The 27,545-nt window shown below is 34.0% G+C and overlaps 3 protein-coding genes across 6 annotated transcripts; 1 reads left to right on the plus strand and 2 right to left on the minus strand.

The window, feature by feature from the left end:
- Window positions 1–2,027, minus strand: LOC114403361 (rhicadhesin receptor-like). The gene is made up of 2 exons (XM_028366281.1): window positions 1,634–2,027; window positions 1–740 (listed from the first exon to the last, which is right to left on the minus strand). The coding sequence occupies exons 1-2, from the start codon at window positions 1,761–1,763 to the stop codon at window positions 196–198; spliced, it is 675 nt and encodes a 224-aa protein (XP_028222082.1). The 5' UTR covers window positions 1,764–2,027; the 3' UTR covers window positions 1–195.
- A 1,470-nt stretch (window positions 2,028–3,497) lies between these two features.
- On the minus strand, window positions 3,498–9,190 carry LOC114403360 (flap endonuclease 1-like). Of its 4 annotated transcripts, XR_003664642.1 has the most exons (19): window positions 9,041–9,190; window positions 8,835–8,951; window positions 8,662–8,720; window positions 8,464–8,523; window positions 8,295–8,348; window positions 8,113–8,161; window positions 7,956–8,003; window positions 7,776–7,841; window positions 7,653–7,703; window positions 7,210–7,329; window positions 7,051–7,135; window positions 6,855–6,936; window positions 6,272–6,386; window positions 6,072–6,128; window positions 5,929–5,975; window positions 5,781–5,835; window positions 5,026–5,212; window positions 3,974–4,066; window positions 3,498–3,864 (listed from the first exon to the last, which is right to left on the minus strand). XR_003664642.1 is itself a non-coding variant. In XM_028366280.1 (18 exons), exons 1-17 carry the CDS (start codon window positions 9,185–9,187, stop codon window positions 3,995–3,997), a joined length of 1,284 nt encoding a protein of 427 aa, XP_028222081.1. In that variant the 5' UTR covers window positions 9,188–9,190; the 3' UTR covers window positions 3,498–3,864; window positions 3,974–3,994. The 4 variants fall into 4 exon arrangements, 3 of the variants coding, with proteins under 3 accessions (XP_028222081.1, XP_028222079.1, XP_028222080.1); XM_028366280.1 differs by lacking the exon at window positions 5,026–5,212; XM_028366278.1 differs by having other exon boundaries at window positions 3,498–4,066.
- A 12,286-nt stretch (window positions 9,191–21,476) lies between these two features.
- LOC114401668 (protein NRT1/ PTR FAMILY 4.5-like) lies at window positions 21,477–25,149 on the plus strand. Its single transcript, XM_028364244.1, has 6 exons — window positions 21,477–22,005; window positions 22,087–22,147; window positions 22,232–22,449; window positions 22,589–23,011; window positions 23,178–23,293; window positions 23,873–25,149. The coding sequence occupies exons 1-6, from the start codon at window positions 22,003–22,005 to the stop codon at window positions 24,855–24,857; spliced, it is 1,806 nt and encodes a 601-aa protein (XP_028220045.1). The 5' UTR covers window positions 21,477–22,002; the 3' UTR covers window positions 24,858–25,149.
- Window positions 25,150–27,545: the final 2,396 nt, after the last annotated feature.

Genomic DNA, 27,545 nt, shown 5'->3' on the forward strand with positions numbered 1-27,545 from the left:
TTAAGAGAGGGCGTATAAAAATACTTCACAACCACACAAATTATTACATTATCTAAGTGATTCCGACTAACTTTCACGTCACATATAATCATATTTTTTTAATTTAATAAAATGTCACATGAAAATTGATCCTGTATCATATAATAATTTATCTTCACAAGAGACAAGACAGGCAAATTAACCACCTTGGTGCTTTTACTTTTTTGGTGCAAGTCTAGACTTGATTTTCTGAACCTCCTTGGTTCCAACCTGGAAGGTCTGGGTCAAGACATGGTCTGGAACAGATGGAGTGGCAGCAAACAAGGTTGTAGCAGTGGACTGTGTCCCTGGAAGTTGGCTATTGAAGGCTGAAATAACAGCAGCAGGAACCTTAGCATTGTTCTTTTGGAAGTGAAGCAAGCCTTTTGGGAACACAAATATGTCACCCTTGTTAATGGTCTTTGATATGAGCACATTAGATGTGGTTATGAATCCCACATATAGTTGGCCTTCAAGGACAAACACAAGCTCTGTGGCACGTGGGTGGGTGTGAGGGGGGTTGATGCCACCTGGGGCATAGTCAATTCTTGACAGAGAGACACCAAGTGTGTTGAGTCCTGGGACTTTCTGAACGTTGGCTCCAGTCACCAAGGAGCCAAATGTGTTGTTGGTGGCTCCTGGTTTGGCTAGTATGTTTGAGAAGAAATCTGAGGCATTTACCTTGGATGCTTCTTTGCAAGTGAATCCATTCACTTTCACACCTGTTTTCCATTACAATCACACCCACTAATTATCATTAGAGTATAGTTTGTTTAACTTTTATAATAATTACCTTAAAAATCCTTTTAATAATGATTTTTTATTAATTGACAATATAAAACCTTTTACAGGTATAGCAACATCACACAAAAGCTCAACTGCTAGAATAAGTAGTGTCTACCCTACAAAATTGCACTTGCCAATCATGCTAGAAAAATATGCAAGATTTATGGACAATGCAGAAGTTGTTTTTAGAAAGAAAAAAAAAAATCAAAGGAACTATTCACGTGTGTTGTTGATAAAAACAGGAAAGGGACAAATAGAAGTTAATTATGTTAGTGGGAATAATATACTAGTTAACATGATTAAACACTGGAGTCAGGAAAAAGCAAAACTAAAGTAGTTGGTAGGAGTGGTATGTGTTGGAGAATGATGTTGAGTTAACGTGGTTGAAAGAAAACCAAATGAAGGAAAGGGGAAAAAAGAAAAAATAGAAGAGTAAAGAAAAAGGATCAAATCTAATTATTCAAAGGGGAAAAATACTGTTAAAAGAAAAAGCGCGGGGGAAGAGATATTCTTTTCCAGGTTGGTTATTGCATGCTTAGATTAAAGCTTAAAAACTTAAATTTGAATGAACTTAATTTTACAAACTGAGTTCCCAAAAGTAAACTTCATTTTCTTCCCTTTCAAACTGAATTGTGATGTAAAATTGAGGCAGAAGCAGAACTCAGTTTTATTGAGTATACAGAGTAGAAAATCAAACAAGAGATTTTTTGAAGTATTTTAGGAGCACTCCCAACTTGTTGGATGAATCATGCATGAAAATTTGCACGCTCCTCTGCTCTGTAGAAATACAAGGGAAAAGGAGAATAGAGTGATGCAAAAGGTGTAGTACCTGAGGCAAGGTCGGCGACACAGAGGTCTTGAAGAAGGTCAGGATCTGATGAGATTGCGGTGGCTAAGAGCTGAGCCAAAGTCACGAGAAGCAACAAGTTGGCCATCTTCATGGTATGGTTAGCCATCATATGATGAGTGTTAATGAAATAAAAATAAATGCTATAACACTATAACTGTAAGGAGGCAGCCAGCAATAAGTTGACGAAATGGAAATGAAAAGAATTCAATAACACAAACTAAGTAGTTGGAAGTCTTAGGATAATCAAAGGTGGGGTTTTATGTATTTATAGAAAGACAGATAACCAAGGTTTGGTTGACAAGGAAAAAGAAAAAATGATTTATGAATTTAAAGCATCAAATGAGGTTGTTATTCATATGTTTTGGTCACCAGTGCCATTTCTTTTCTTTTCTTTTCTTTTTTTGTCAACACCCGTGCGATTTCTTAAACTTAAAGAAAAGCTATCCAGATGGATCATGCTCAACCCAAGAAGGCAAAGGAACACAGGCCCCAGGGGCCAGATCCTCGGGCCTCAGTTTTGGTTTGGGCCCTTTTCAAGTTTTGATCCTTGCTTTCCTTGATAGATGTATGCTAATAAATGGTACGAATGTAAAGCCACATCCTTAATTTTTTGTCATCTTATATTGACAGTGTGACATTAGAATCTATGCTACTGACTATTTCTTGTCTTTTAGTTTGTCTATTTTACATCATTAGTTCGTATTTCGTTTTCACATCCAGATTGTATAGCTGTCTTCTTGTCAATGGTGTTGCTATTCCTTAAAATTTAATACAGGGATTAAGTAGAGGGACGATATCTATATGACTCTATTCTTAATAAACAATTGGCAATTCATTCGCATTAGTTACTAAAAGCTTATCCAAAATACAAAGAATCTCAAGACGTCTTAGCACATAAAGTTGAGGAACATGTTAAGATGTTAATGCTGGTGGTCCTGGTGGGGTGACTTGTGCCCTCCTCTAATGCGTTTCGTACCTCGAATGAAATAAGAGAGCCCTGGCTTGGGAGTGCATAAGAAAAGTCTTGATACGGTGTGTTTGTGGAAACGAAAATCTCTGCTAAGCCAAGATAAAGACACGGATAACCCTCCAAATTCAAATCTACTCTTATTGGACTTTTTTTCCTATTAAATCACTGTCAATTGTTGTCTTCGTAATAACATATTGGCATTTTCCGAGTTGGTTTGCTTGCTTAAAACCGTTTCTGCATGACTACTACCGATCAACATGTCCAAGTTTGTTTTGGTTGCAAATGAGCTTGTAAATTATATTAGTCGACTTCTTAACTAGGAAGAAATTTATCAAAATGCTTCCTGTACGAAAATTTCAACAATGAAATGATTGATTTTTGGTAAAAACAATAAGTTGGATCTCAGTTGGTAAACTATACCTACCATGTAAGGGTTTGCTTAACGAAAATTGTTCAAATTAGCTCCACATTTAAAAAAAGTGTGGAAACATCTCATGAGAGACAAAAAAGAAACGAAAAATCATAATAACATCGAAGAGAGATTACGAACCTCCAACTAAACTTCAATATCGACGTGCCCACCTTTATGCTCGAAAGAGCGCTGGCGCACACTCGATTATTGGTAGTTGTTGCTAAAAAAAATAGACTTGGCTTATTTTGGGATCAAGCCCAGTGCATCTTTCTTCATTATTTTGTTTTGTTGTAGTGGTATCATTATTCCTCTCGAGTTCTTTTCCTACTTTATTGTTTTGGATACCCCAGTCCCAAGAGATGTTTAATTTTCAACCATATTTTGACAGTATTGCATTGGAAAATTTTCAAAACATTTCGGGTATATGTTGGATAAAGGCTTGTACAAATTGAAGGTAGATGTAACCAAATACCCATTTCATAAAGTAAACTACATCAATAAATATTTGTTTAGTTTAGAATCTTCTACCAACCTAAATTTCCAGTAACTGGCAACTACAATTGTGTGCGTGCGTGAAAATATACAGAATCGACAAAAGCCAGTGAAATAGTCATGCGATGCAGCAGGAAACGAAACCACAAGTTAAATTACACTCAGGAATGGAGGATTTTGAGTATCTCTGACTCTATCAAATGAAGAGCCGTATCTCAATTTGTCCTTCCATGAGAAGGAGAGAACTCTAGCTTACATTAGTCAAGTTCATTAAATCTACCCCATATTAATATTTTACAATTTGGAAGACTGCATCAGTATTGCGAAACCATCCTCCTTCATGCCAATGGCAACAAATCAGGGGAAAATAGAGGCACAGTCACAGATGTCAGCATGCAAAAGTGACAGTCACATAAACGGGATGAAAGACATCAAGAACTCTAACCTTGTCAAGACACAAAGCCAACTATTTCTTCTTCTTACCACCACCAGCCTTGGTCTTTTTGTTAGTTTCTTTAGCATTATTCACTGGTGTTTCCTGTCCAAAAAGAAACAAAAAATAAATAAATTGCCAAAGCATGGCCTTTCCAAACCAGAATAGTAATCTGTTCTGGGGTAGTTTGACTGCTTCCAGTATTTTGCGTTGAGTGATTTATCTTAACATAAAAGTAGTATTTTGTTAGTTTAATTACTATCAGCAGATATTTTGAGAGATGATGCTTCATTGTGGTGCTTCTAAAGTAGATCAAGGGCAGATATTTTGTTAGTTTAGTTACTAACAGCAGATATTTTCATACTGTCATTCCAACTTTAATGTCCATGTTGGACTTTATCATCAATTCATCAATGTAGATCATCACCTATGCTCAAATTAAAAATCTTAACTCCTCACCCCACCACCATGTGGGAGTGAGGTTTGGCACACCAATTGGGGCAGCTAATAATATATATCAAATTGATGGCCTTTTAAAATCAATATTCTTTTGGATAATAAAACACATTATTAGAGAGAAATAGTGAAAAACAGCACAAAAAAAAGAGGGGGTGGGGGGGAAGATGAGATATTTCCTTAACAAAGACATAGAATAAAGGACATACAAAAAAGATAAAACAAACTCTCCACTTCTCTGCATAATCAATGAGAATTTGTTTCTAAATAAAAAAAGCAAGGAGAGTTCATAGAAGTTTAAAATAGTGACTGACAAGATCCACAAACCCATAAGCTAAAGGAATTAAAAGTGAAGCCACAAACAACAAAACAAAGGTAAGAGCTATACACTATTGATTATAAAATATGGCATGAGCATTGTAAGAAGGCTTGACATCGTTTTTAAAGTTACTCATTAAAAATTAGTGGAAGAATTATTATAATACAACAGATTGTAAAAAGCTATATTTTATCATTCTGCAAAGTAACTGTAATCACATTAACACTTGTACATGTTGGTTACTAAAAGATAGATTATGCATAAGCACAGAATGACTTTGGAGGTTCACCAGGGATATTCAGCTTCAGGCACCAAAGCAGACATCTCTAGACAAAGGTATGGAGCTTGGAACCCAGATTATAAATTGGCAAGCTTAACTTGCCAAAAACCATGGGTCTTGACCAGTTAGAAGGTTGCACAGAGAACATCTTAAGCTCAATTGCAGGTTTGAAAGATCTAAGCATGGATTTGATTTCCTGTCATTAAGTGTAGCCAAAATTATCTAGCATGTCAAGTTTAAGATTTCTAGTAGATATGGGGAAAAGTTTCCTGCTTTTGGTTCTTTTCTCTGATTTGGAAGGAAAGGCATCCGATAATTATAAGTGAAAAAACATGGGAACGAAAAAGGTGGCTGAAGAGTTTTGAATCCACATTTGGGTGTTCAGTTGCTTTCATCATCATAAAAAAACAAAGTCCCATTCGAGACATGAATATAGTGTATATCTGTATTTCAGATTTCAAAAAGTTATACTCAATTTTTTAAACACAAATTATGTTAATGAGACTTTTTCATGGAATGGAAGAGTTTTTTCATCATCCATATAAAATCATACGAGGATGAAAATAATGAAAGGAAAAATAATTCATGATTTAATTTCAGGCAGATCAATTGGGGAGAAAAACAGAATAACTGAATCACAGCAAACCCAAGTCTGACCACAAATGTTCTGGTGAAGAACTTGCCAGGCTTTCTTCAAAATTCAAATAATTCTAGATGCCAACATCTAGTGGAGATGATAGACATAATGGTCATTGGTCACATACCTTGCGTTTGATAGGTACAGATGGATTTACTGTTGGCTTAAAAAATGATTCCAATCTGTTGTTTTCAGAAAGAGAAAAAAGAGGAGTTAGGTAGGACAAGAAAAGAGAAGGGTTTAAATTCATGTCCAATGACTTAAGAATCACTTACCGGCCTTGTGATGACTTGTTCTTTGCCGCTTTAATTTTTTCTATTGCCTAACATTCATATAGAAATCATTTAAACCTTTCTGAAGAGGCAATTGAAATCCTACTCAAGCAGTTCATAATAATACTATTTAGAGCTCTACATACCTTAGTCACTCTATCACTGTTGAAACCATTCTCATTAACCAGAAATGTTATTAACCCCTGTAAGAATGCAACATAATACAATCTAGTTATCTTGCCAAAGAACACAATATATATAGATAGAACAAACATATGTATGTCAGTATGTGAATCCATGTGTATTTGAAAAGATATTAGAAGTTCTCAAAGAGAATAGTTATTACTTCTTCATCTGGAGAAGACCACTTAATATCAAGTTCCTTTTCATCAGTTATGACCATTGGTTCTTTAAAAAGCCGCCGAGCCTCCTGATATGGCCAATTATCTGGTATCTGGTACCTGAACCAATGCACTCACATAAGTATTTCCAAGGACGAAAGACCAACATCATAATTAAAAATCATGAACCTTGCATGTGAAAGGAGCATTTAGATAGGCTAATTGAATCCGTACACTAAGTAAGCTTTTCTAGTGTTAATAGGAAGTATTACTCTGATATTAATCACTAGATAAAACCTAATAATGCCTAACGGGCTCCATTAAAATAAGATATATTAATAAAATCTATCATGACATAAATACATTACAAGATCAAGTAGTTATGGCGCATTTGCCATACAAATGAACTTATTATTAAACTTATAAGGACCAGAATATCTGGGCCAGATTTCTAATTGGGAATGCAGCACAAACATAACAGAGAAACAGGTAAACCTTATTCCACAAGCTTATGTCATGTGATTCATACACATTAAATTGCATAGACAAGAAATGGTAATTTTCAAAATAAAATTAAAAAGAGAAAACCTCTCTTTGTTTAGGTTCTCCAGTATATTTTCAATAGAGCCATGTTGACGTATGAGTTTCAAAGCTGTCAGTCCCCCAATCCCTGTGCCACACATCATTTATTATTTATACGATATACATATATGCACATAGAGTTCATACAGCAATCATAGAACCAAACTTAGACCAAGCATCATACAAATGAGTAAAAATATACCTCGAATGCTGTCACAATAATCACAGCCAGAAAGAATGCATAAGTCAATAAATTGGTCCATGGTCATATTTAGCTCCTCCAAAATCTGAAACCAAATAAATACCACAATGAGCAGATCAAACGGTAAAAAAACTCAAGTATGTTGAAAGCTTCAAGAACCTTTGCAACTTCGAATTCCATCACTGGAATTTTTTTTGAGCTTGGATCCATTAGGTGGCGAAGAAATTTAGGAGATCCAAATGTTAAGGAATCCATGTCTTCAGAAGCCACAGCATAAACCTATAATAAAACATTCAACATAAATTCTACAGAAAGTTTATATTGAAGGAAATGTTGCCAATTAATTTGAAGGAATGAGTTGATAAAATGATATGAAGGCATACTAAAAGAAAGGATTATAAAAAGAAAAAGGTATGAAAGGAAGAAAATAACTGAAATTTAAACGGATTTTATAAGAAAAAGTGGTAGAAATTTAATGCAATATTTGTTCTTCTTTTTGTTTCCATGAAGTCTGTTTAAAAAGGATTAGTAATAATCTTTTCATTTTAGTTTTCAAGAATCCAGTTCATAAAACAAGTGACACACAACAGATATGAACTTGCCTTTCCAGCTTTGCAAAGGGCAGCACACTGAGCCTCTGCTTCTGAGGGTGCCTGTAGAAACCAAAGCCTTTAAACAAATGGTAAACACACTGTACAACAAATACTTTAGTAATGCAATGCCACCTCAACAACAGGCACTCCCATGAGCCTTAAAAGTCTTTTGCAGTCGTCATTATGCTGCTTTGTCACCTGCAAGAATATGGAGATATGGCCTCAACAGCATGCACCAAAAACCATGCTTCTTTCTCTATCCATAATGTGCAAAACTTTTCAAATAAATGAGCCTAAGAAACAGAAACCCACCTTCACTGTACGTTTACTGAATTTTTCAATGTCTTCCTTATTGGCAGTCTAAATGACAAGAAAAAGCAACCCACAGATGAATATATTGATTTAACACAAGAAATTACACTCAAAAAAAGAACCAAAAAGGAAAGTCAATAGCAAATTACGCATATACCTCTAAGGCTTCTGACAAATCTTCAGTAGCCTCAGCTCTCTTGGAGTAACTGTATCAATTTTAGTGTGAAAACCATTGCTGACAAACTTTTGATAAGTAACAATTCTATAATAATATAACACCCTCACTCCAAAAAAATAAAATAGAACTCTCTAAAATAACAAAAAATCCACATAAAATACCGTTTGGCCAGCTCTTGTTTCTTCAAATCTGGTGGCTTCCCATCAAAAACATATCTGCACACCAGCATTAGAAGAAATCAGCAAACAAAATTAACAGAACAAAAAAATCATCCACGAAAGGTTCCAACAAAAGAAATGTTTAACAAATTTAAAATATATAGATATATACACTGGTTTTATCCCAGCTTCTAGAAGTCTGATTGTCCGCGAAAACATCCCTTGCAAATGACTACAGGATACAAAACCAACACCATCATCACACAAAACGAACCACATTTTATTATAGTAAGAAAAAAAAACTGAAACAAAACAACAAATCACAATTAAGCTTATCTAATTGCAGCTATGAAGAGATTACTGCATATACCTGGTAACTTCACCAGCCTCATTAGTGAGCATTTCAGTTCCGCTTCTTCCCACAACAATCTGCACCAAAATCCAAGACAAAAACACGTGACATTAAGTTATTAACATAATTAAACTGTATTAGTATCGTGGTTGAAATTGAAACTACGCTGTGTTGGGAAGATTAGTACTGACAAGGAACTGGTAAATGCTCATGCTAGCGTCAATGGCGATCTTGCGACCGAAGTAGCTCTCGAATTTGTTCTCCTTCATGGACTTCGGGGCATTGTCCGCCAAAAGCTTTGTTAAACCCTAGAAAATAACCGGCATTAACCTAATTAATATCAAGAATAATAAATCGAAAGGGAAAAATAGGGATAGGTTGATGAAAAAATGAACACCTTAATACCCATTTGGTTTGTGTATGGGAATAGGAATTCGCAGAGAAAATGAAAATGGAAGAAGAGTGGTGTGAGTATGACGGCAGAAGAAGAACGAGAAATGAGAGAGAACCAAAGGCTTCCCGCGCACTCCTCAGTAATCAACATGGGTTTTTCGAACTGTACTTATCCCCCCATTCTATCTATGGGCTATTACTATTTACACCTTTTATTTCTAACTACACCACGTGTCCCTCATTTCTACCACTCAATTACCCATTATACCCTTTTTCTTAAAAAAATACACCCCTTTTGCTTTCCAAAAAATGTCTTTCCAAAATTACATATATCTATTCTGGAAATGTATCATTGGAACTATGCACAATTCCATAGATACACTTCCAGAATGGTATATGTTATTCCAAAAAGACATTTATGATGATAACAAATCATACCTCAACTAAAGTACTTAATAGTCGTTGCAGTTTGAATCGTTGATGTAGACTTGGATTAGAAAATAAATGAATGCACTTAAAGGAAAGAAACCATCATCAAAAGTTTGGCTTTGTAATTAAGGTGTATAATATATGAAGTTAGTGATGAACGTATATTGAAACACAGTGTCACGCGAAGGAAAATGTAAAATATTATATAATAATGATGAAAATTAAATATTATATAATGAATATATGGTGAAGATAGTTTAACATTAAGGTTTAAAGAATAATAAAAACAAGATGAAAATAATATTTTAGATAGGATTTAAAGAACACTAATGATAGGATGAAAATAAAGATTAACAAACATGAGTATAAGATAAGCGTTTAACATGATAGGATGACAATAAGTGATATTTTATTGAAAAATATATATACTTATTTTGGAAGTATGTTTCTAAAACTATGAATCATAGTTCCATAATAGGTGTATGTAATTTTGGAAAGACATTTATGAAAAACAAAAGAGGTGTACTTCTTTAAGAAAAAGGATATAACGAGTAACTGAGAGTTAGAAAGAAGGGATATGAGATGCACTTAGAAAAACAAACTTATTAATAGAAAGAGCCCTATCTGGCCTAAATAGTCCATTAAAACTTATAGCCCAAGCTTATTTAACGGCCCATACACTATTATTTTCCAAGTTTCTTTATTGAAATTATGTGTAATTAATATTAAATTTAACAAATGGCATAAAAAATAAAATAAAAAACTAATTGCTCTTTAAAATGCTTTTTTTAAGTTCTTAACTAAATTAGGATGTACATTCTTGCAAAAAAAAAAACCTTTATTGCTACCTTTTTAAAATAAGCATTTTCTTGTTAGATAGAACTCAAATGGACACTTATATTGTTATTTTGTATTGATAATTTACTTAAGACTTGTATTTTAAGTGAATATTAGTAATAATGTTCGTGCAATGATTTTCAAAGTGTATAAAATTCTCTTAAATTAGCGACAGTCATGCACTAGAGTAGGATTACTCTTTGATCTAGTGTGTTGGAGGATACCCATGATTTCTAACTTGAGACCAAAAAATTTCATGCAATGATAATTGTATTAACAGTATATTTTTAATTATATTTTGATAATTTATATAATTTTTAAAGAAAATTTATGAATATATAAGCTTGCATCATTTTTAAATAGGAAGTATATTAAATTAGAACCCTTAGTTTTTTTTAGGTCTTAGAACTGTTAGTCTTTAAAAAGTTGTATTTTCAGGTAGTATTGAGTTCAATCTTTGACAAAAATAATTTTTTATCATACTTTGTTTCATTTCCCTTGATAAATTGGAGGATTAAAAAAATCTATAACTGTTATTTTTTTAATAGTTATGATATTTTATTCAAAATCAAGGTCTCAATAAAAGAAAGAATACTTTCAAAAGTAGGGTATTTCATATAAGGGGGAATACGGCTAATTATTATTATTATGGGTAATGAGAATATTAATTATTAGATTAAAATTAACCGTTCAAATTGTGTATTTAATTGTGAATCTCTTGTCATAAAAATAGAATAAAATCATGTAAGATTTATAATTAAATATGCATTTTGAAAGATTCATTTTAATTAAATGGTTGTAATTAAATATTTATGAAAAGTAAAATTTCAGACCCAACATACTTAACAAATAACTAAAATATCAATCATATTTTTATTTATTTTTTTGCTATTGAAATATCAAGTCATATGATGACACATCAATGATATTATGCCAGTCAAAGAATGAATTATGTGTAAAGAAATATAATTAACCTTATTGGAAGAATTGGATATGAACTTTCTATGATAACTCATGAGAAGAATATAGTTACACCTACCTTTTAAAATTTGAAATTGACAAGATTTAGAGTGCATAACAGAAGTCTCAAGATTCTTGAAAAAAAAAACAAAAGTTTCAAATTTGCAAGCAGCATCTTCATATGTGATAATTGTAACATCCTAAAAATAATCTAACAGTTATTTGGATAAAGATATCTAAATATATCTTTTAGTAAGGGAAGTGATAAATTAAATTATTTTAAATTATTAGATTGTTATTTTTATTTTGAAAATATGTTAGTAAAATAATATGTTAGATTGGTTAAAGATAATTATAATTAAAGATAATAAAAATAATTGATAAAGAAAGATTGGTTAAACAAATGTCAAATTACGTACAATTTTTATATAATAGTAGACAATTCATTCTCTAAGAATCACACACATAAATGATCTCTCTTGGAATTAGTGGACTACTTAAGGACCAAGAAAAAGAAAGAAAGCAGAAAAATTCTTTCAATACAATTGGTAGATCAAAAGAAGAATAACAAATGATGCACTTGCAACGACCTTGGCTCAGATGATTAAAGTTATGCAAGCGCAAGCGGAGGCTATTCGTCAAATGAATGGAAATGTAAACGAAGTTTTCACCAACTCAATTGTGCCTCTGAACCCTCAATATACAGGGGTATTTGAATGTTGTAGGAATGATCCGCCATTTTTTCACGGTGACGCAGATCCTATGGAAGTGGAAGAATGGCTCCAAAAGCTAGAGAAATTTTTTAGTCATGAGATGTGATGATGCACAGAAGGTGGACTTTGCCACTTACATGCTAGAGTCTAATGCAAAGCATTGGTGGAACAACGCTTGAGGGAGTTTGGCAACTTGGGGAGCTCATATCACTTGGAAGGAGTTCAAGGAAGTTTTCCTGGAGAAGTACTTTCCTCACAGTGTTTGTATCCAAAAGGAGATCGAGTTCCTCCAACTTTGGCAAGGAGAGATGACTGTTTCTGAGTACGTGGTTAAGTTTGAGAGTCTGGCAAGGTTTTCTCATTATTTGAAAAATAATCCTCAAAATGATTGGAAAACTATCAAGTTTGAAGAGGGCTTGAAACTAGAGTTACAGAGTTCTATCAACATCTTGGAGCTTAGAGATTATCCTACCCTAGTGAACAAGTGTCGCATAACAGAGCAGAAAAGGCAAGCAATAAGGGCTCAAAGATCTAAGGAGAAGGCTAGCTTTGATGGGAAGAAATTCCATAGCGGGGATGACAAGTTTCAAAAGCAGTTGTGACCTATGCCCACAATCAACAAAGGAAACATGTGCAAGGAGTTAGGACTGACAAAGGTGTCAAATATTAGTGGTGTGGCTTGATACATGGAGATTGTATGTGTCCCGCAGTGCATACCACTTGCTACAAATGTGGGAAAGTGGGACACTATGCTAGAAGTTGCAGGGGTGAAGGGAAATCCCAACCAAGGCCACAAAACCAAGGGAAAGTCTTTACACTTCAAGGGGAAAAGGTGAAGGAGTCTGATGGTTTTATTCAAGGTATGGGCTTTATTAAAGAAAGACAAATAATTATATTTTTTTATTCAAGAGCGACACATTCATTCATATCTCTTGATTGTGTGAAAGATTTAGCCTTGCCTATTTCTAAATTGCCTTTTGATTTAAGTGTTGTTACTCCTGCTAAAGAAAAGCTTGTTACTTCCATTGCTTACTTTAATTGTCCTTTAATGGATCACAATGTGACTTATCTTGTTAATCTTATATGCTTGCCTTTGTTTGGTTTGGATGCCATACTTGGTATGAATTGGTTGTTTGCAAATCGTGTCGTCATAAATTGTTCAAATAAAACTATTTCCATTGCTAAACAACCAATGTCAATTGATTCTTTTGTCCAATTCCTTTGTTTCTGTCGTTGCCTGCCTTAAGTCTTTAGTTAAGGGGGCTCAAGGATACTTGCTTTTGTTCTCTATTAAAGTAGAGGCTAAAAATAACATGTTAGCTATACCTGTAGTGTGCGAATTCCAAGATGATATTACTCGGGAAGTCTTTAGTTTACCTCCAAATAGGGATGTTGAGTTTAACATAGACCTTGTACCTGGGAGTGGACCTGTATCAGTAGCACCTTATAATATGTCACCTCTAGAGTTGAATGAGCTCAAGAAACAATTAAAGGAGATGTTGGAGAAGGGGTTCATTAGGCCTAGTGTGTTTCCTTGGAGAGCATTGATGCTCTTAGTGAAGAAGAAAGATGGAAGCATGAGATTATGTGTGGATAATAAGCAACTTAACAAAGTGACTATCAAGAATAAGTATCCATTGCCTAGGATATATGACATTCTAGATCAATTGCGTGGAGCGTTGGTGTTCTCTAAGATAGACTTAAGGTCAGGATATCACTAGATTAAAGTCAAGAGTGAAGACATTCCTAAGACTGCCTTTAGGACAAGGTATGGGCACTACGAGTATATAGTAATGCCTTTTGGTGTGACTAATGTTGCAGTTGTGTTTATGGACTACATGAACTGGATCTTTAGACCATTCTTGGACAGTTTTGTGGTGGTGTTCATAGAAGATATCTTGATATTGAGGGTAGTGATCAAGATTTTGAGGGATGAGCACTTGTATGCGAAGCCAAAAATGTGTGGATTTTGGCTTAATGAGGTGAAGTTTTTAGGACTTACCATCTCTAATCATTTGGTGAGTCTTAGGTTTATTGTGATGCTTCTAAAAATGGCTTAGGATGTGAGTTGATGTATGAGGGCAAGGTGGTGGCATATGCATCTAGAAAACTTAGGACTCATGAGGGAAATTACCCCACCCATGATCTTGAGTTAGCAGTTGTGGTGTTTGCCTTAAAGATTTGGAGGCATTACTTGTATGGTGCAAAACTTGAGACTTTTAGTGACAATAAAAGTCTTAAATATTTGTTTGACTAGGGTGAGTTCAATATGAGACAAAGAAGGTGGATAGAGTTTCTTAAGGATTATGATTTCGATTTAAAGTACCACTCAGGGAAAGCCAATGTAGTGGTTGATGCTCTCAATAGGAAGTCCTTGCACATGTCTAGCTTCATGGTGCAAGAGATGAACTTGATAGAGGAGTTTAGGAACTTGAATTTGAATGCATTAAGCATGAAGTTGAATAGACTGGAGATTGGTAGTAACATTAGAGACCTGATTAAGAAAGAACAACTTCTAAACCAAGATCTACAGTCATTCGTGAACCAAGAAGGTTATACCTTATCTGCCAATGGCCTAATGTTGTTTAAAAAAAGAGTCATAGTTCCTAAGGAGAGGAGTCTCAAGGAGAAAAATTTAGAGGAAGCCCATAAGGGTAAGTTCACTATACATCTAGGAATAACCAAAATGTATCAGGTGGCTAGGGATGAAGAAAGATGTAGCTAGCTTTGTATCTAGGTGTTTAGTATGCCAAAGGGTTAAGATTAAACATCACAAACCTTCAGGTTTGCTCCAACCTTTAAAAGTTCCTGAATGGAAATGGGAACGAATCTCTATGGATTTTGTGACTGGTTTGCCTAAGACTCATTTGGGTCTTGATGCCATATAGGTAATTATGGACAGGCTAACCAAGTCTTCTCACTTCTTGCCAATTAAGGACACCTACAAATTTGACAAATTGGTAGACCTATACATAAGGGAGATAGTTAAGCTTCATGGCATACCTACCTCTATAGTGTTAGATAGGGATCCTAAATTGACCTCTAGATTTTGGAGGGCATTCCAACAAGCTTTTGGGGTCCAAGCTAAGTTTTAACACTACTTATCATCCTCAAATGGATGGTCAGTCAGAGAGGACCATATAGACCCTTGAAAACATGCTTAAAGCGTGTGTTCTTGATGAAGGTGGAACTTGGGATAAGTTTTTACCCTTTATAAAGTTTGTGTATAACAATAGTTATCACACTAGCATAGGAATGACACCTTACGAAGCCCTTTATGGGAGGAAGTGTAGATCCCCTTTATGTTGGTGTGAGGTGGGTGAGAAGACCTTGATAGGGCCAAACATAGTTCAGGAAACCACAAATAAGATCAGGTTGATTAGAGAAAGGATTTGCATTGCTTAGAGTAGGCAAAAGAGTTATGCTGACAAGAGAAAAAAGCCTTTAGAATTTCAAGGAGGAGAACATGTATTCTTGAGAGTTACTCCTAAGACTGGGGTTGGAAGATCCATGAAGGTTAGAAAGCTAAGTCCTCATTTCATAGGTCCCTTTCAAATCCTAAAAAGAGTCGAGTTTGTTGCTTACTAATTGGCTCTTTGTTAATCGTCATCTATGACTAACTTTTGTATAGAAAAGTTTTCCAAAATGTATATATTTTCCCCAATTTATGGTTCTTTTTGTAGGATTGTAAATATTTTCTTGTTTAGTTTTATCTTTTCTTAATAGAGGCTCTCCGCATGAAATTAATGCAAATTTCACTTCAATTTCAGGTAAAAAGGAGAAAATTTGGAAGGAGCAGCAGCTTTTGTCTTGCTAAGCCTGGACCATGCGCTTAGCGAGTATCATCCGCTAAGCGAGACATCAACCCGTTTAATGAGTAAGAGGAATCTTGAAGGGAATCTACCACGGAAGCACGCGCTCAGTGCGTCATCAACTCACCCAGCGAGTCATCTGTCTCTTCTGGCGCTTAGAGCGCCTGCCTCGCTCAGCCAAATATCACTTACTCGCGCTAAGCGCGCCTTCGAGAACAGAAAGCCCTTTTTAAAGCCTGAAGTGAAAGAAAAGAGATAGGTTGGCGGATAAAGTGTGAAGAACAGAGAATAGAGGCACAAAACAGAGCAAGGAAGTAAAAAGCCTTAACTTTTAGGAGGATCTTAGGTTTAGGAGTGATTTCTAGGTTTCTAGAGGTGGAGGAGACATCCCCACCACTGTGTAATCTGTTATTTTCTCTGAAAATCCACTTTCTGCTTGTCAAAGTTGTTGTCTTGTGATGGAAGGCTAAACCTCTTGTTGGGGAATTCTGCTGAGAACTTGATGTAAATCCTTATCCTATCTATTTAAAGTTGTTTTTATGTGTTCAATGTTTCTATTTGTGCTTAATCTATGCATGCTTGTGGCTTGATCACCCATTTGTATGTAAAGTTAGGAGCTTTAACATTGGAAAATGTACTGCATCCTTAGAACTAGATAGAACGGGCTAGGGTATCGTATGTCTGGACACGGAGTGTGGTAATTTAGTTTTATATGTTGTGACCTTAATGTTGTTCGGTTAAGCTAAGTTCGACAAGACATCCGAGAACAAAGTTTAATTAGAATTAGTCCATTCATACGAGATATCGATGTTTGAGAATGTTGTCCTTAGCATAGAACACATGAACACCTTCGAATAGAGAAAAACCCTTAATTACATCAAGTAACTAAGTAGAAGGACCCAAAGTTTTTAATTATCTGTTTTAACACCCACTTGCTCATATTTTCTGTAATTAGTAATTAGAATAACAAACACCATAGTTTTATTCACGATTATTGTCTTTTTATACAAATGCCTGCTTATTAAATGATGCTTCACTAAATGAAACAAGTTCCCTGAGTTCGATACTCGGTTTCTTACCATTTTATTATTACTTGCACGACTCGGTACACTTGCCGATAAGATTTCGCATCCATAATAACAAGTAGTACAGGGGCAGAACACTCTTCCACCACAATTGTCAAATCTTCATGACGTCTTCCATGTTTTTTAACTCCGGAACTACTTACAAGATATTTCACACATCATAGTTCCCGAGTCAATACAATTAAAGGATAATTTGACATATAAATCCAGGCATGTTCAAATCACTGAAAAAAGCACTAGGACTCTAAGGAATAAGACAATTCCTTTGGTGAAAGTAGTTTGGGAAGGATTAACTCGGAAGAGGCTACTTGGGAGCTTGAGGAAGGCATTAGACATCAATATCCAAACCTCATTAATTATGGTACATTCACTCTCAAATTGTTAATAACGCTAATTGTTAATATGGTTAATAGGTATTACTAATTTCGAGGACAAAATTCTTTAAGGAGGGGAAAATGTAACATCCCAAAAATAATCCAATAATTATTTAGATGAAGATATCTAAATATATCTTTTAGTAAAAAAAAAAATTAAATTGTTTTAAAATATTAGATTGGTTAAAAATAATTATAATTAAAGATAATAGAAATAATAGATAAAGAAAAATCGATTAAACAAATTTCAAATTATATATAATTCTTATATAAGGATATACAGTTCTTTCTTCTATAAGGGTAGACAGTTCTTTCTTGGTATTAGCATGTTGTTAAAGGACTGAGAAAAATAAAGTATGCGGGGAAATTCTTTGGATGTAATTGGTAAAAGAGAAGAAGAATGACGAAGAACACAAATTTATTCCTTTATGAGATTATAATGTTAGATATCTCTATCTGATATGATGAGAATGCTATTTATTTATAGATATTTCTAACAAGGATGAGGAAGAGATTCTGGATACCTCCATTTTTTTATGGGAAAGACAGTGAGACGTCATTGCATGAAATATGAGCTCATAGATCCTTTAAATATGAAATTATTTTTATACAAATAAAAAAATAAATATAAACATCAATAATCTATTAAAAAGTATAGAGTGAGTGCTTTTAAATAAATCTTAAAAAATATTTTTTCACATTTTTTTAATTGTATATATTTTGAAAAAGAAGAAAAACAGAAAAATAATAAGTATAATAAATAATGTGAAAAAGATAAAATAAAAAAATTATAAAAAAAAGAGTAAAATATAACGAATGCAATAGACGCTGATTTTAAGAATTTAAGTAACATTAATAATTAATAACATAACAGAAAAAGTATCCCATGCAAATAGTAGACTCAAATCTACAGAATAAAAAATCAAAGTTCACGTATTAACTATTCGTAGATAAACTTTGCTCTCAGTTTAAAACCCGTTTTCACTGATATCACTGGTGGAACCAATGGAACTAACCCAACTTTGGACGTAACTTAATAAGCATTCCACTTTCCAAATACAATCCACATGGTAGCCCCAATTCTTCCCCTGGTTTTTGTTAGTTTGGCAATAATAATTATGGAGTATCATAGACACAATTCATATGCATATTTTACACTTAGGTGGCACCATCCAGTTTTTAGTTTACAATTACACGAACCCCAGAAAAAGGTGAAGTCCCTTCACTACCGCTTACACAAACTAATAATGATCAATTTGAAGCGACATATGATACACTCACACCCCACACACGCCAAAGACAGCTGCTATTGTTTTTTTTTTAATATGTTATTGGGATGAAATTATTTCCACTAAAAATAATGATAAATATTTATTGGAGATCATAAGTCTACTAAAGATAATTATTTTTCTTTTAACATAATTTATTTCTTACTCAAAGATTAATTACAAATCAAATCTTAAATAACTTGATTAAAAAACATAAAATCACAACTACTTATGTGAATAATGGTTAGTTTTCATACTTAACCTTAGTGTACTTTTAAAAAAAAAAATTCCTTGCATCAATATTTGAATACTAACGTTAAAATAAAAATAAAGAAGTTGAAGATTAGTCGATGAAGTTCCGTTTCGTGTCAACGTTAAGACACGTTTTCCCTTTATTTGTCACATTTTGCAAAATATACTAAGAAAAAAATGTTGAATCAATTTCACACGCATACATACACTCGCAGAAGCGACATATTCTGGCACGGACTCACAGCATGATCAGAAAGCAACAACAGGGGTGTCGTGAGCAACAAGAAACAACAATAGTAGAACTGCCAAGGTTGAAAACTACTGGAACACGGTGCATGTGTCTAGAAGTAGGAAGTCGTAGAAGAAAAACAAAGCAGAACAGAAGATGAGGGAAGAAAACTCATTCTCAATCACTCAAGCACTTTGGAAAAGTCATGGACTATTGTGGGAAAAAAAAAAGTGATAGAACCGGTGTCATTGAAAAGCATATGGCATGAAGGGTGGGGTTAATAAATCAAGCTTTATGAAAAAGGAACATTTATGAACTAAGGACCATAACAGTGTGCCTTTGAGATAGAGAAGCATCTACATAGCCTTTATGAAAGTGTATATATTCATTCATATATAGAAAGCCACACACGCAAAAGGATGTATCATACACACTAAAATTGATAGGTTTGGTTCAAAATTTTCAACTGCATTGCCAACTTCTCCTAACAGTGGACCTAGTAGTTAAGTGACTATTGATTAGCCCACCACGGCAATAAAATGCTACTTTATCTTCCATCAAAGTGAACTTAATTCTTTTACATACTATTAGCCTTGATGATAATGATCAATTGAACCAAAAGAGAATTTGTTTATGACTATATCTGACCCTAGTCCTATCTATGCTTTTGAGAAGTGGGATATGGGCAACAATAACTGCATTTTAGTTTTTAAGTTTAAGCTCTGAATTTGCTGGCACTTCTAGTTCCACACAGGTTGGCAGTACATTTGCTGGTTTCTAAAGTTTAAATAGAATTAATAATCCCAGCCTATCTCAGTTGTATAAATATAAACATAAATATATATCTTAATTTTCAATTCTTGTGATATAACTTAAGAAAAAGTTTGAGTTCGAATCCATATTACGAAGTTATATTAAATATTTAGAGGAAAATCCTTATGACTCATAATAATATTATTTAACTTAAGCATATTAATTTTGTTGAAATATAATTATGAGGTGAAGTCTGACATTTAATAGAAATGATAAAATTGACTATTTTATAAGTGGAGATAAAACTCATAAATTTAAGTCCTAATGTTTTAGTTTAAGATGTGATATTAAATTTACTGGTATGATTACTCATGATTCATTGATATAAATCTCTCTAATATTTATCCGATGATTACTCAACAAATTCCCATAAACTATATTTATGACATTTATCACACGGAATGTTTTGACATTCTATTCAAAGGACATTAACATGGTTTGGATTATGCACTATAAATTCTTTATAACAAGAAGCCACTTGAATACAGATATTGACTTCTGGTGTCCTTATTCTCAGCAACTACGAAGGACTAAGTAAACTGCCTGTGGATACTTGTGACATACTACAGGACAGCTAAGGCCGGCTAGTTTTCGCAGGTCAAGATTTCAAAATGATTTTTTCTTCACACACCAATCAAACAGGGTGGAACATACCAAAATTAAAAAAGAGTGCTTTCTAATTGATAACGAATTTTAAACAGATAAATATTTAGCATGATGGAGATAGTAGAAGTTAGACTTCTATTTTGATAGAGACAGTTCAAACGAGATGTGAGTTTTATCATTGGATTAAGACTACAACACAAAAGCTAAAGCCAAAACTAAGTTCCCATGAGAGGATAAGAGGGGGGAAATGAGGTTCATGAACACTTGCCTAACAATGGAGCTCCATGAGACATGAAGGACCGCATCATATGAGTTGTATCATGTGACCCATAGTTTGATTATTTGACTTAGGATTTTCGATTTATTTTTTCCAATACATTTTTTACAGTCTTTGGGGGAGGTTGAAGCTGCATGTATTTTGAGGGCTAGCCGGCTTGGTGACTTAGTCCCCCAAAATATGAAGTTTTCTTTGTTTTACAATTTTTTTAATACTTCAACTTTGTACTCTTAAAAACGATGTTTTTTATTTTTTATTTTTGGTAACCAAAATAAAATGATCTACCTCCACTTGTCCCTCGAGGATGGAAGGTCGGTTGTAGAGAAATGGGTAAGCTTCAAATTCAATTCTTGCCTCTATTACACATGGAAATTCTAGGGGTACTTGTGGTTTTTCCCACAGCAAGGAAAAATATTGGATCCTTTTCCATCTGACAATGCTATCTAGTGCCAAACCAAGGACAAGTTTCAACCCCATTCATTCCCCTGATCAGTATCATGAAAATTTAAAAAAATCTAAACTTAAGACACAAGATTGTTTAATGTTTTACACATTTAACTACCAATAAACAGGAGTTTACAGTTACACAAGCACTTAATTGACCACCAACTATTCAATGTCCCCATTAATTATTTCCTTAACAAGGTTATCCTCAGGACATAATTAAGAGCTAATTATTAGGGAAAGCATGTGATGTATGCACGGTTCAGCTGTAAAGAAACATAATAGTCTACGAATTTGAAAATATAGCCAGCCACTGGCACTGGGTCACATGCTATGGCATCAAGCTGGGAAAAACTGAAAAGTCTTCCCACCCCCACTCCCCAGTTTCTATAAGTATACTCTTCCTTTCAATTTGACCTGTGAACAATACTGAAAAGCTTGCTAGTTTAGGAATAGTGATACAACGCCTCAAACGGATTGTTCAGCGAAGACAGGCACATATATAAAGTGTAGTGGGGCACATATGTTGGCCTTGATTAACATCATTGATTGATTTAGCATCAATAATTAAGCATTAGCATCCTTAAACCTCTTACCCTTGCGTTTCAAAATTTTGCTGACCTTGTCAATAATAATTCAATCCGTAATTTCTGTTTGGACGTTTGAAACTGGTGAGCACAGCACAGAGTCCAAGAGAAAAGAAAGAGAGAGAGAGAGCATGATAAATAGAAAGGAGAGGACAACATAACCAAACAGTTTCAAGGCATTGAGCTAAACTTGTTCTCTCTTTACCTTCCTTGTCTGAACTGAAAAGCTACCCTTTTGAGTTATATGTTCACCACCACCATTTTTAATTGAAACTTGAGAATGGTAAGCAAGACATTCAACACCCTCATTGGCTCATTCTCTATCTCCTTTCTTAGTTGATGAGTTTCAAATCTTGTCGTGCAGGGAGACAAAGAAGTAAAAGAAGAACTAAAAGGTGGATTCAGGGCCTCCATGTTTATTTTTGGTAAGCAGAAATGTTGAAGCAAATTCTCATGTGGTTGTTCTCAATGTTCTGAAGCTTAATCTTTGTTCTTCCTTGTTCCTGCAGTGTTATCAGCATTGGACAACATGGGTTTTGTGGCAAACATGGTGAGCTTAGTCCTATACTTTTATGGGGTGATGCACTTTGATCTGTCCAACTCTGCCAATACCCTGACAAACTTTATGGGTTCAACTTTCTTGCTCTCACTCGTTGGTGGCTTCATCTCGGACACTTACTTCAACAGACTAACCACATGTTTGCTTTTCGGATCACTCGAAGTTCTGGTAAGTGCTAAACAATAGAAATATATAGTAGTGGTATTATTATTTGAAATATATGTTATTATTATTTGAAAATTTCAAATCCCAATGGCCTGTCCAATGAGACAAAAAAACGTTAAAGTTTGTTTCTCATGTTGGACAGGCTTTGGTAATGCTCACGGTTCAAGCTGCTCTGGACCATTTACACCCAGATTTTTGTGGCAAGTCAAGCTGTGTCAAAGGTGGCATAGCTGTCATGTTTTACTCATCATTGTATTTGTTGGCTTTGGGCATGGGAGGAGTGAGAGGCTCCTTGACTGCATTTGGTGCTGACCAATTTGGTGAAAAGAACCCACAAGAAGCAAAGGCTCTTGCTAGCTACTTCAATTGGCTTTTGCTGAGTTCAACATTGGGATCAATTATAGGGGTCACTGGGGTTGTGTGGGTTAGCACCCAAAAGGCTTGGCACTGGGGCTTCATCATAATAACCGTAGCTTCCTCCATTGGATTTCTCACCCTTGCTCTTGGCAAGCCATTTTACCGCATCAAAACTCCTGGACAGAGCCCCATTTCGAGGATCGCTCAGGTAAGTTAAAATTAACTTATGCATAGGTTAAAAAATTTAACTTATAAAAAAAGTTCAATTCATTTTATCTTTTTATTTTCTTCTTTTATATATACTTATTGTGAAGTTTATCAATCAAAATATATGCAATAAAGCATAAAACCCACCAATGTTTTGTTCGCTACAGGTTATTGTTGTGGCTTTTAAAAACCGGAAGTTACCACTGCCAGAGTCTAATGAAGAACTTTATGAGGTCTATGAAGAGGCTACATTAGAGAAGATTGCACACACCAACCAAATGAGGTGACTCTTGGGTCTATATACATTACATACATGTTAAAAAATTCATGGTTAACAGCTTGCATAATAATGCTGCACTCATCCTAATAATGTTGTGTAAGCGATGAGACAATAAACTAATACATGGTCCAGCACATTGGCGTGTTTGAGATTCTTTTCTTAATGTACGATGGAGTAGGTAGTGCCAAGGGCTCTGGACCTACTACCACTGCTGCACGCTTGGAGCTGCAGCCATACAGAGAATGATCACGAAAAATATATCTGAACCGCTTGTAACATCACTCACAAAGAAAAATGAATAAGTTCCTCACAACAATAACTAGGTGAAAAAAGTTTTAAAACAACAGTACTAGCTGCAATCAAACTCTTTTTTTGTTTTTTTTCTGTTGGCTTAGTTCTGTGTACTTCACTGAGAGATAATGAAAAGCAACTTCCTTCTCAATCAATACAAGTCATAATCTCAATAGTTCAATTCTTTTTTCTTTCTGTTTTTTTTTTATTTCTTTCAAATGGCCAACTCCCCATGCATATTATAATTGATGACAGTTTTTTTTTTAAATGGTCTGGTTTTTGTTGAATCAGGTTTCTAGATAGAGCAAGCATTCTTCAAGAAAACATTGAGTCACAGCCATGGAAAGTGTGCACAGTGACACAAGTTGAAGAAGTGAAGATCCTAACCAGAATGTTACCTATATTAGCCAGTACCATTATAATGAACACTTGTTTAGCACAGCTTCAAACATTCTCAGTTCAGCAAGGGAATGTGATGAATCTGAAACTTGGTTCTTTCACTGTGCCTGCACCATCCATTCCAGTTATCCCTCTTCTTTTCATGTCCATCCTGATTCCCCTCTATGAATTCTTCTTTGTGCCATTTGCACGAAAGATCACTCACCACCCTTCTGGGGTTACACAGCTTCAAAGAGTAGGTGTTGGGCTAGTACTTTCATCTATTTCAATGACAATAGCTGGGATAATAGAAGTGAAAAGAAGGGACCAAGGAAGGAAGGACCCTTCAAGGCCAATTAGTCTTTTTTGGTTATCTTTCCAATATGCTATATTTGGAATTGCAGACATGTTCACTCTTGTAGGACTCCTAGAATTCTTCTACAGAGAAGCACCTGTAACCATGAAGTCACTATCAACTTCTTTCACATACTTGTCCATGTCTCTTGGTTACTTCTTGAGCACAATCTTTGTGGATGTCATTAATGCTGTTACCAAAAGGGTCACTCCAAGCAAACAAGGATGGTTGCATGGCTTGGACTTAAACCAAAACAATCTCAACTTGTTCTATTGGTTCTTAGCAATCCTTAGCTGCCTTAATTTTTTCAACTTCCTTTATTGGGCCTCTTGGTACAAGTACAAAGCTGAAGACAACAATTCAAAGGTGAATTTGAAGGCTCTCAGAACGACTGGTGAAAGGAAACAAGATGAGGAAGAGAAGAAGGACATGAGAGTTAAGGCTAAAGAAAGCAGCCAAACAAGTGAAGCCAATACTGAGGGACCCTCTTCCTCTGATGAAACAGATGATGGAAGGAACTCTAGGGAATGGAAGCACAGCTAAAGTCAGGAGGCTCAAGACATGATTTGGTATTAAGGACTAGATAAGTAAAAACATGTTTTGTGGAAACACTAAAATAGATAGTGGTTGAAATCTCTCTTATCCTACATGTGTCCTTCTTGTATGATTGATTAGCACTGTTGGTTCTGGCTCCATCCGTGTGTCTGTTGTGTGCAGAGTCAAAGAGCTTTTTTTTTTTTTTTTTCATTTTAACATGTTCTTTTTTGTTATATAAGTTTATTAATTATTCACCTGTACTTGTAATTGTGTATTAAGAGATGCTTAGTTAACTTAATTGTTTAATGAAGTCAAAGAATCTATACACAAGTCACAAGTCAATACTCAATACAATAATAAGGCACAGGCTTGTCCATTAAGCAATTACCCTTCCGTTAGAAAAGAGAGTGGGGAGGAGAAAAAATGAAATAAAAAAATTAGAGACAATTTTGAAAATTGTTTTTGAAGTGAATATTTTTCTTGCTTTATTTTTTCTTTGATTGAATAATGAAAAAAATTACAATTTAGTTTCTTTCTATTTTTTCCCTCACTGCATAAGAAAGAGCAAAAGAAGGAAACATTATTTTAAAATAGTTTATTTTGTTTAAAATTTAGAAGAGAACTAAAAGAGTTACTGTATTTGTTTAAGACGATTGTAAGACACAACGATATGTATGAGCAGGCGTTGAACAGGGCATTAACCATTGAGCGAGGAGATACAAATAGAAGTAAGGCTCCTCGTGACTCGTGCAATAGGCCTTGTTCGAAGTGGTCCCATGGTGTTCATCATAATCGTGGTGATGGAGGTTTTAGAGATGGTGTATAGCAGGATGGTGAACAACCACATAACACTTATGTTTAGGTAGACAACTGTAACTGGCGCACAGTCCAAGGTCGAGATATTCCACAATACCATGTGTCGTCTATTATGACTTCTGTCACATTTGTCAGGTGTGAAAAGGTTCACACACACTTTGTGAATAATGGGATATCAAAGAAATTTGAATTAATGTAACACTTTGTGAAGGTGATTGGAATTTTGAATTTAACATGAATTTTGACATAAAATTATCTAATTAAAAATTATTAAATGATATAATATTTTTCATAAGAGATTTTTGTGTGATTTGATTACTTTCTTGTGTATGTGTATATGAGAATGCTTTGTTTAGGTAAAAATATGAATGATTAAAGTCAATCTTTAAATTTAAATCAAAGGATCAGATTAAAAAATATATTTAAAATTTCACTAATATTGTAAGGGTGATTTTATCATCTTTATTAGTTATTATTATTATCATTACTATCATTAATAATAATAATTTTTATGTTAATAATGACAGAAATCACAACAAGAGTATATGCTTATTATTGTTATGTTATGGTTGTCATCACGACTCCTAGAATGTTGACAAAAGTTGTGATAATTATAACAATGCGTCAATATTACCACCATAAATGTAGGTAAATTTTTAGGTGAGATTTTTAATTTTAACCTTTCATTTAAATTTAATGGTTAAAATTGATATTTTTTAATGAAAAAAAAAACATTTCAATAAAGAACTGAAAATTCGTAGGAAACATGGTGGAAATTACATCCGCCATAAAAAGATTTTGTGTATGTTTGGAGTCGCGTTAGGGCAAACATGAATATTGATGTTGATCAAAATGTTTGAATTCCGCATAGTAATTGATTGTGTTTGGGAGACGTGCGTCTATGTTGAAGCTGTTCAAAGTAGCTTATGAATTCAACAAAATCAATTTTTGTGAATATTTTTTATTTTATCCTTTTTTCTTTTGCTTTTGAATAGTCAACAACAGTAATATATTTTTATTCTAGCATTTATACCCTTTCTCACCAACCTATCCATGTACTAAATACTCTTTTACTAATAAATATAAAAATAAGTTATTATTAAGAAACATGCTGTACTTTATTTCAGAAAAAGAATATCAATTTAAATTTTATTGTGCAAAAAATATGATATAAATTTCATTATTTATTTTTAAATTATTAATATATATATATATATATATATATATATATATATATATTGTTCAATTTTTATGTATCTAATACAAAATATCTCCAATTATGTTTTATTTTTAATTATTTAAAATATGTTTAATACAAAATACTTTTCCAAACAATTAATGTCCATTTTAGTAATTTACACATTCAAAATTGATTTTGAGAACAAGTTTCCAAATAATATTAAATGTGGAAATCAATTTTCAGATACAAGTATTCAAATAAAAATCACGTTTCTTTAAAATCAATTTTATAGAATCACGTTCGATTTAGAATCAATTCTACAAAGGCATATCCAAACAAACAAGCACTTCGTTTTAGCATTACCAAAGAAAATGGTCTCACACGCGCACTAATTTCATCTTCTTTTTTTTCTTTTTACTTCACTTGTCTCCCTCCCAATGACATCACATTATTTTTTTCCCCTCTCTTTTCTTGTTTTATAGCTAGTTGTTGTTCCCATTGTAGTATGAATCAGTACCAGCCTCCTTTTCTAGAACAAATGCAGAAAAGCAGGAGAAGCTGGACCTAGGGAAGATATGGAGAACAGAAATCTAATGGGAGGAGTGTCGGAGTTGGAATGAAATTATGTGGGTTGGCCGAATTAAGACCAAACCTCGTCGTATCTCTTCCTCAGTCAACAACACTATACTAGAGTCATC

The sequence above is a fragment of the Glycine soja genome, chromosome 20 (genome assembly GCF_004193775.1).
Source record: "Glycine soja cultivar W05 chromosome 20, ASM419377v2, whole genome shotgun sequence".
Classification (NCBI taxonomy): domain Eukaryota; kingdom Viridiplantae; phylum Streptophyta; class Magnoliopsida; order Fabales; family Fabaceae; genus Glycine; species Glycine soja.